The 10,083-nt window shown below is 54.0% G+C and overlaps 1 protein-coding gene across 1 annotated transcript in view; it reads right to left on the bottom strand.

The window, feature by feature from the left end:
• Positions 1–1,021: 1,021 nt before the first annotated feature.
• The window catches only part of SLC4A8 (solute carrier family 4 member 8), a 24,652-nt gene continuing 15,590 nt past the window's right edge, over positions 1,022–10,083 (bottom strand). Inside the window, 1 exon segment of the mRNA XM_009648221.1 lies at positions 1,022–1,059. Within this exon segment, the coding sequence (XP_009646516.1) occupies positions 1,022–1,059 (38 nt within the window).

The following is a 10,083-nucleotide window of genomic DNA, read 5'->3' as shown; positions in this document are numbered from 1 at the left end:
TGAGGAGTTAATCATAGAATCATAGAATGTTTTGGTTGGAAGGCACCCCTAGAGGTCATCTAGTCCAACCCCCCCGCAGTGAGCAGGGAGACCGCTAACTAGACCAGGTTGCTCAGAGCCCCATCCAACCTGGTCTTGAATGTTTCCAGGGATGGGGCCTCCACCCCCTCTCTGGGCAACCTGTTCCAGTGTTTTACCACCCTCATTGTAAAGAATTTTTTCCTTATATCCAGTCTAAGTTGAACCAAAACCAACCCAACTGGGCTGTGGCATCACCATGCTGCCACCAGCAGCAACTCCCAGCCTGGGGTCTTCCGTCCCTGAAGAGAGGGACACCACATTTCTTCAGGGGACACCCCTTGCAGGGACAGAGAGTGTGTTTTGGGAGCTGCCCAGCGATGAGGAGGAGGCTGTGAGGCAGCTGAAGGGCAGGCAGAGGAAGGATGGGGAGAGGAAGGACAGGCAGAGGAAGGCTGCCACCTGCTGTCCATAAAAACCTCTCCAAGTCATAAAATGGGACAAAATCCAGATCTGCATGTGCATCTTAAAACACAGGTTCATACCCCCATGCGGTCCTCCAGGGTGGGAGAGCCACCAGCAACTCAGCCCAGGTGGAAAGGGGAGACCACAGAGGACACTTGGAAAGGGGAGACCACCATATCCCAACAGGCTGGTGAAAATTGCCCATGGACAGCAAAGAAAGTGTCCTGTAGGACATTTCTCCAACCCACTCTGACACTGGAAGCCACGATTAAGAAAACTGAGAAGCAACACGATAAGCACTGTGCTGGCTGAGCTGAATTTCTCTTCTGAGCCCCGTGCCGCTGCAGATAGCTTGTGTGTCTTCCTGGGCCAGGGGGACATCGCAAACCATGTCATCATGAGCTAATTTGGTGGCATTAATAAATATCCCATCCAAGTGGTGGGTAGGAGATCTGGACCTCTCCTCTGAAGGTTGAGCTAATTAATCTCCTATCTTCCTCCTCTGATGTCAGGCTTTCTTGGAAGGCCGTTGTTGGTCCTAATTAAAAGGCTCTTCAAGATGAGTGTCCCCTGAATGCCAGCCGTGTTTTGACAGTGACAATAATTACAGAAATCTCTTTGGTAGAATAATAATAATTACCTAACTGCGAGAAGAAAGGTTCCAGGAGGAAAGGACAGCAAGTGGCGGAGAACTCAAGACTTGGAGCCTTCATCTCTCCTGGTAGCTGGTATTGGGCGAGGGAGGAACACGGACCAGCTTCCTAAGACTTGCTTTGCTCTGCCCATTGACCATGCCTCCGTGAAAAGGGCCCATTTAGTCCCCCAAGCACTGAGCCATAGACATTCCTTAGCCAAGAGCTCCCCAAATATCTCAAAACTGCCCCAGGAACGCAGCCTGCCATCAATCTCCAAATGAACAGCCCTCAAAAGCTCATCTGACGTCCCAGCGCCTTCAGGGAGCTGAGGCTTTGCTCCAGGTCCACCTGGAGCTGTCAGCACCCTCTCCACCAGCGCCAGATCCCATTCTTTAGGGCTACCCTCGGTTTTGCTCTTCTCAAGCCTTTTTTCCTTCACTGGACACGAGGATTTCAAAAAAATTAGCCCAGTTCCCAGGAGACGCCCCTGTGAAACCCTTGTCCTTGGCCCGATGCATTCCAGGTGTTCCCTCAGCTCCTGGGCTGAGCCTGGATGTCCCATGGGGGCTGCAGCTGCCCACGGTGCCTCCCATCATCCCCAAATCGAAGAAACGATGGTGAACGGCCCCAATTTCAGATCTGGACTTGGGTGACAAAACCCAGCTTGGCTCAGGAGCAGTGTCCAGCTGATGAGCTCTAACCCAAATTTCACACTGCAGGAGGCAGCAGCAAGTGCTTGGGTACCCAAATGCTCCTTTAAAATTTTTGCTCTCGCTTTCTTCTTGATGTTTTTTAACTCAAGCTAAAGGTGTTTGAAGGGGCAGCCCTGTGGGCAGAGAAATCATTTCTCCGCGCGCGACGCGCTGTGGCAGGAAGGGGCCATCTCACCTGGACGCTGCCAGGTCACTCCTTTGGTCCACGAAGTGGAAAAAAATCAAAAAGAGAAGAGAAACAGCAACGGCAACAACAACAACAACAACGAGGGGAAAAAAAAAACCCTCGCTGAAGGCGTAAGCTGAGAAATACGGCAACAACTGCGGGTTTTTTTTGCAACGCCCCACTTAAAAACTCCTGTAATGATTCATAATGACCCGTCCAACTAAACCCGGGAGTACCGGTGACCCAGCCGTCAGCTTTCAGCATCCTGCTAACAAGCTTAAAAGCACCGGTAAGGAGAAGAGTTTAGCCACAGCCAGCTTGAAGGAGGGAAACAAGACCTTGCTTTTAGGAGACCGCTCGCCGTTGCGGAGGGTAAGTGCCTTTTCCTCTCTTCTTCACTACCAATCGCGGAAGAAATTAAACCCCTACGATGGAAACGCATGGTGGCAGGCACCCAAAAGTGTGATTTTTTCAGCATTTTACTCCCCCCGAACTGCTAAGGCATCCAGCAAAGATCAGAAATGTGAAACTCTAATTAATCAACTCTTCCAAAAGCCACTTTTCTGCGTGGCTAACGGTCGGGAAAAGTTCTCCAGTGCTCCGGTGATAAGCTCGGAATGGAAATATTGCTCCTAGATAGAAATGGGGAGGTTCATGATAAGGTTCATTGCAATGAATTACAGCTTTAGGTTACATGAACCCCTTGTGGCTGTGCCCGAGCAACAGTAGATGTGCTGATAGGGAACGGCGAGGATACGATTTTCACCTGCTCCCGGCAAAATGCTGCTGGGACACCTGGGAAGGAGGGTGCCTGGTGCTGGGTCTGTTCTGTGCCTCGTGCTGGATCCGTCCCATCCCTCGTGCTGGGTCTGTCCCGTGCCTTGTGCTGGGTCCATCCTGTCCCTCATGCTGGGTCCATCCCATGCCTCGTGCTGGCTCTGTCCTGTGCCTCATGCTGGGTCCATCCCATGTCTGGTGCTGGGTCCATCCCGTCCCTCATGCTGGGTCCGTCCTGTCCTTCGTGCTGGACGCGCCTTGTGCTGGGTCCGTCCCATCCCTCATGCTGGGTCCATCCCATGTCTCATGCTGGGCAACAACAACGAGGGGAGCGGGGTCCATCCTGTGCCTGGTGCTGGGTCCATCCTGTCCCTCATGCTGGGTCCATCCCATGCCTCGTGCTGGCTCTGTCCTGTGCCTCATGCTGGGTCCGTCCCATGCCTCGTGCTGGGTCCGTCCTGTGCCTCATGCTGGGTCCATCCTGTGCTTCATGCTGAGTTTGTCCCCCGTGCCTGGTGCTGGGTCCGTCCTGTCCCTCATGCTGGGTCTGTCCTGTCCCTCGTGCTGGACGTGCCTCGTGCTGGGTCCATCCCATCCCTCATGCTGGGTCCATCCCATCCCTCGTGCTGGGTCCGTCCCATCCCTCGTGCTGGGTCCATTCCGTGTCTCGTGCTGGGACTGTCCTGTGCCTTGTACTGGGTCCATCCTGTCCCTCATGCTGGGTCCGTCCCATGCCTCATGCTGGGTCCATCCTGTGCCTCATGCTGGGTCTGTCCCCCATCCCTCGTGGTTCCCTCATGCTGGACATGCCTTGTGCTGGGTCCATCCCATCCCTCATGCTGGGTGTATCCCATCCCTCGTGCTGGGTCCATCCCATCCCTCATGCTGGGTGTATCCCATCCCTCATGCTGGGTCCATCCCATCCCTCATGCTGGGTCCGTCCCATCCCTTGTGCTGGGTCCATCCCCTCCTTCGCACTGGGTCTGTCCCATGCCCCGCTGCCTGCGGAGGCTGGGAGGGTCGCTGGCAATCGCAACCCTGGATATTCCTATCTCAACTTCTGCCTTCTCCAGAAAGACAAATGCAGGTCGTCCGGTGGCTGTTCCTCTCCGGGCTGGTGTTTGCTGCGCTGATCCCGGCAGGGTGGCAGATGGGCCCCAAGGACTTGGATGACACGTCCAGGTACGGGGTGTTGGTGGAGCTGGCCCAGGGAAATGGGTGGTGTGGGCAGGGGCTGTCGCAGCAGCTCAGCCCTCTCCGTTACCTTTGCTGCCAGCTCTCCCGGCTCTGGGGCTATTGCGATGTGCCCGTTTATTTTGTATTTATCCTGACAAGCTCCCCCCTGGCTCTGTACCAGCCCACGCAGGGCCATTGCCATGTGCCCCCCAGGATTTTTCAGCTGCATCAGACCAAAGAGGGGCTGCACGGGCACACGGCGGGGCAGAACTAGGATGGGGCAATGCTTTGGGCTGAGGCCCCCTCCGTGCTGGCAACCACATGGGAGGAAAACCCTTTGGAGTCTTTGTGCTGGGGTGACTTTGTGAAAGGGGCAGGGGAGCCCAACATCAGCTCCCCACCCTGGAGCTGGAGGAGGTCGATCTAAATCTCGGGGCAGCACCACGCTCCCTCCCAGGAGCGGCAAACAGGGACCAGGGTGGAGGCACAAACCCACCGCAGCCGAGCAAGACGTAAAGCAAATAACACGAGATAGGACATTGCATGGATCTGATGCCAGGAACAACTCTGGCTGAGTTTGGGAGACCCCCCTGAAACTGAAAACTATTTTTATGCATTATTACCACTTTTCTGGAGGATGCTCCACCCAGTAAAGTACTTCAGAGGGGACAGTCCCTGCTCTGGGGACCTCGTGCAGGGAGGGTGGGGGATCCCCACACCCCAACGGGCGTTAAAACACGTTTTCTTCCCCCATCCTTCTCTCCCGAGCAGATGGGGGTCGTACGCATCGCAAAGCGCCCGAAGCTTCGCGTCCAACATCAAGCGACACTCAGAAGGCACCTTCACCAGCGACTTCACCCGCTACCTGGACAAGATGAAGGCCAAGGACTTTGTGCACTGGCTCATCAACACCAAGCGGTACAGGTAGAAAGGGGAGAGGGGAACAGGACCGTGCTGGGAAATGAGCTCCCCCGCTCCACAAAGAGGTACCTGGAGGAGGAGCCCCGCAGCGGCTCCTTCCCGGCCGTGTTCCCAGCGCTCGCGTAAGTCAGCCCGAACAGCAAACGCGGTGAATTAAAAACCAAATAAATGAATCATTTTAAAATGAAGCCACAAATCGGCAGTGCCGGTGCGAAGGCAGAGCGCAGCTCCCTACCCCCCGCTGCCGCTTCTCGTTTGGATTCTCTGGTGTTTATTCGCAATAAGACAAGGAAAATTAAACTTTTGGGGGGGGAGGGGTTAATAGTTTCCAGTGGGATGAGGCTGGTTTGTTCCCACCACGCTTCGTTCCGATGTTTTGGGCTTCATTTCAGCCTTCATGCGGCGGGGTCATTCGCATTGATCGGGGCTATGATGGTGTCGGTCCTTTGCCGACGAGAAAATCCCCGCCGCTGTCCCAAAGCTACCAAAGGGATTTTAGGGGGTGGCTGCTTTTCCCTGAAGCTCTTTGCTGTTTCTTTGCTTTTTCATTTTAAGGTACAATTAAATGGCAAATCAAAGCATCAGCTTTCCAGCACCATCAGCCTGGGGGTGCTGGACCCCTCCACTGCCAGCAGCGACCGGATGCTGCACGGGAAGGATTTATCCATCGCACGCAGCCGCTTTAACCCTTTCGGTGTTTCCCAGTCACCTCTTCCAAACGTCTGCCCCTCAGCCTTCCCTTCAAACCTGGATTTCTCCGGCTTCATTTTCTCTGTAAAAATCATAATAAAACCTTTGCCAAACCCAGCAGCTGGTTCCTGAGGTCTCCAACCCTTCCGAGCATCCCATCAGGATCCCACATACCGCTGCTCCCAGGGAATTTCGAGGCACCGGGCTCCAAGCCCCAGCTTGGGGTGCCCCATTTTTCTCTCAATTTCTTGTATTTTAGGTGGAAGGGATGTGCCTACTTGACCCCCCAGCCCCGTGCCAGAGGGGCTTTTGAAAGAAATCTTTTAAAAAATAGGATGTGAAAGGTAACGAGAGCCTCTCTGGATTCAACATTAATTAATTGGATCGCAAAAGGTCAAAAAAAAAAGCCAACCCAAAACACAGGGAGGAGGAACTGCTTGCCCTGGATGGGGCAATTTCTGCCTCGTGCCGGCACCTTCATCCCCCCCCGTCCCATTTCTGAAGGCCCTGTGCGCCCCCCGGCCTGGCAGAGGGGACGTGGGTGACGCTGCTGTCCCCTCCCCCCCGCCACCCAGAGCTCATTGGAATCACTCACAGATAAAAATTTAAAAATATTTAAGAAATAAAAAATATTTAAAATAAAGCCTAATAAATAAATATTAAAGATTTTTTTTAATTAAAAAAATGTTGATTTTAAAATTTAAATAAAATAAAAAACCAAACCACAACACCCAATAATTTCCAATCTTTCCCCAACCAGCTGGCTCCTGACCCAAAGCCCAGGGAGATGGGATTTCCCCCAAATCAGTGCTGTCCACTCCCCCATCACCCAAAACTGCCTGAGAGGAGGGGGGAGCCGAGGGGGTCGGGCTCTGCTCCCAGGGAAGGGGCGATGGGACGAGGGGCACCGGCCTCAAGTTGTGCCAGGGCAGGGTTGGGTTGGCCGTGGGGAACAATTCCTGCCCTGAAGGAGTGGTCAAGCCTGGAAGGGGCTGCCCGGAGCGGTGGGGGAGTCCCCACCCCTGGAGGGGTTCAACACCCGTGGGGCCGTGGCCCTTGGGGACAGGGTTTAGCAGGCACAGGGGGCTGGGCTGATGTTGGACGGGATGATCTTGGAGGTCGTTTCCAGCCGTCGTGATTCAATTCTAGGATTCTATGATTTGTGTTTGTGTTAATGGTTAAAGGGTGATGAAAGCAGAGGATTTGGGTTGGCCATGGGGAACAATTCCTTCCCCTTGGGGCTGTCAGGCGCTGGAAGGGGCTGCCCAGGGAAGGGGTCGAGTCCCCGTCGCTGCGGGTGTTTAACAGCCGGGCAGAGGCGGTGCTGAGGGACGGGGTTTGGGGGTGGGATGGCAGGGGTAGGGGAACGGTTGGGCTGGGGGAGCTGAACGGGCTTTGCCAACCCAAATGATTCCATGATTCCCTGATTCTGTGACCTCCAAAACCCCCCTTAAAATCTCCAAAGATGCCTCTGGCTCCTCTCCACCCTCCCAAAGACACGGGAGCACCCCAGCGAGCCGTACCAGACCTTTATTGGATTCTTTTCCCATTGCGTTCAATGGGCAACGAGAGAAAAAAAAATTCAAAGACAGAACCCATCAGGCAACAGCAACGCTTCATGGACGGGACCCACGAGACAGCGACGCGGATTTACGGCATCAGAGTGGCCCAGAATGAACCCCCAATAAAGCAAATTTTAAAAAACAGGAAACAACAAAACCCAAAACCACGCAGACAAATACGCAAAGTGATAAATAACACAGATTCGCTCGGTGGATCCCCCTCTCCCTCCCCACCCCCGATATATTTACAGCACGGAGCGTTTCCAAACTAGATCATCTCTACAATAAAATAAATATATTTCAGCATCTCCAGAACAAAAATAATTTCTGTATTTCTACATGTAGGACACTGGGGGAAAAATAAAATAGGATAAAAAATAAATAAATGTGCCAGCATCTTAATTACATTCCCCCCTGACACACATCCCCCCCGGCTTTAGGGATTCCCACGCATTTCAGTTTAGGAAACGTCTTCAAGGGGCCCGCGGGCGATTTGTGGAGCTGTTTTAAGGCACCGAAGATGAGGAAAACCCCCAGCACCCATCCTGCAGTCGTGGGACAGGGCTTTGCTGCCGACTACGGCATTCCGGGTCACTTCAAAGATTTATTTATTTCAATTTTTAGTCCTCAAGCAACTCCGGGAACATCTGTGAGAGGGTTTTCCCCCGCCATCTAATTTTCCTCTGCACCAGGAACTATTAAATCCTCCCCAAATACGGAGCCCTCCATGGGTTTATGGTGTATGAAGGGGGCAGGCAGCCACAGCGCAGGGTCTCGTGGCCAGCCCGGGGGGGTCACCACCACCTTGGTTATTAAGCAAGACCTCAGCTTTCATTTAATTAAAATAAAGAAAGAAAAAAAAAATCCAGCCCTGTTAATAGCAAAACCCAAAGCTGCCAGGGCAGAAGGCGGCTGCCCCCGGGCACGTTGAGGAAGCCTGGTTTGCTTTTTAAATAAGGAATTGCCAAGGCTTTGCAGCCCCTCAAGGCCTGGGGAGATGATGACACCACCCCCCCTCCAGAGCTGGACCCAGCCCCTTCTCCATGAAAACCAGCATCGTTCTCCTGCAGGGGTGGGTTCCTTTCTTCCTACGCTGGAGAGGTGCCAGGCATTATTGGAAAACAGTCCCAGCCCCCTGGCCCTGGGCCCTGCCAGGAAGGAGCAGAGTCCGGCCGGGCTCCCTCCTCTTACACAGAGGAAAATAAAAAGGAAAAACCCCAAACTGTCCTAGAGCAGAAGCCAAATAATTCCCTTTTAGGGGCAGGCAGCTGTAGGGCTGGTACGGCAACCACCCAGCGCCGGTCGCTGGCTGAGTGCCTACACCTCCACGGGAATTCACGTTTATTTTCCAAAGGGTGGAGAGAGCAGGGCTCTCCTCCAGCAGGACCTTTGCTCCCTGGGGAGGGAGACACGGCACGGCGGAGCAGCAAGCACGGTCCTGGGCAGCGTGGACAGGACGTGCATGGGCACCACCAGCAGCAACAAAACCCAGGCTTTGCACCTTCCCCTTCCTCCAAGCCTTTTTTTTTTTTTTTTTTTTTTTTTTCCTTTTCCCTTTTTGCCTCCCCTCCTTTTTGAAGAGCTATACCCATTTCCTCCCCCTCCAAAAGTCACTGCTCCACCCTGGCAACGGTCGGACTACGGTTTGCAAAACCCCCTCCCATCAAAGCCGGCTGATTTGGGCTTCCATCCTTACAGAGCAACTTGCTATTTTCCTTCCCTCCCCACCCCCGCTGCCTTTAAGAGGAGCAACGACTTGCCGTTGTCATTTTGGGTTGGTTTGACGCAACAGCTGGAAGGAGCCGATGGCCGGAGGGTTCGTGCACCCAGCCCAGCTGGGCACGGGGCACCAGTGCCAGACGCCGAGAGCCTGGGGCAAGGCGGAGGGCTGCAAGGGGACCTTTGCTTCTGGGTTGTCCTCTCCTCCCGGGCTCCAGGGCCACCCGACTCAAGCGCATGTGCCTGGGGTGACGCCGCAGCCCAACGACCCCCCAAAATGGGAAGACAGCGTGGGAACCATCTCTGCTTAACAGCTTCTTCCTGCAAAGCGGCAGGGAGAGGGAGGAGGAGAAGGCATCGTCCCGCTTTCCTCCCGGCTCGTTCCGCCCTGTGGGAGAAAAGACTTGGCAAGGACAGGGGGGGTGAAGAAAAAACGACAGCGGCCCAGGGAGGTGAAAGGAAGGGAAATGGAGGAAGAACAGAGGGGGCAGCCCAGGGGTGCAGAGCCCCAGGTCGCCCTGGCCGCTCCCATGGCCATACCATGCGGTCAAGGAAGGCGATTTTAAGTGCTCCCTTACATTCAGTTTGCAGGCAGGGGGCGAGAAGGGGGCATTCCCGTATTTTGCAGCTCCCAGGCTGATGGCAGAGCCAAAAGGGGAAAAAAAAAAATAAAATAAAATTTAAAACAGGAGCACGGGGAGCAAATGCTTTTCCTTTGCCTTAGCCCAGCTGCTCGGACGCTCTTTGTGCTGCGCCACCATGAAGGGAGTCCCTCTTGTACCAGTAAGAGACGGAATTAAGGATCCCAAACCAGACCGAGAACCGGGTCCTGATGAAAGTGGAGAATGCATCAAATATAAGAGAAAATTATTTTGTACATTCAGTGTTTATATTTGGGGGGGGGGAAAAAAAAAAAAAAAAGGAAAAAGAGAGAAAGGAGAGGAGGAATGAGATCTTAAAAAATAGAGCGCTGGACGAGGAAGCGGTAGCAGCCCCTCTACCACTACAAAACCGCAAGGACACACACAGGGACACGCGGAGGCTTAATGCCACCCAGCTCCCACCGACGGGGAGGTGCACCTCAGGTTGCTGGTCTGGAGATACCGAATGCCCGAAGCACACCGAGGGGAAGGGAAAACGGCTGCATGGCTTTAATGGGAATCCTCCAACTGGAAAACAAACACAGCGTTGTTTCTCCCCGTGTCTGCGTTGGCACATCCCTGAGTCACCTTCTCGCGCCT

Source organism: Egretta garzetta, unplaced genomic scaffold, assembly GCF_000687185.1.
Source record: "Egretta garzetta isolate BGI_Z169 unplaced genomic scaffold, ASM68718v1 scaffold581, whole genome shotgun sequence".
NCBI classification, from domain to species: Eukaryota; Metazoa; Chordata; class Aves; order Pelecaniformes; family Ardeidae; genus Egretta; species Egretta garzetta.
The sequence above is the reverse complement of the archived record's forward strand: the minus strand, read 5'-3'. Positions and strand labels throughout refer to the sequence as shown.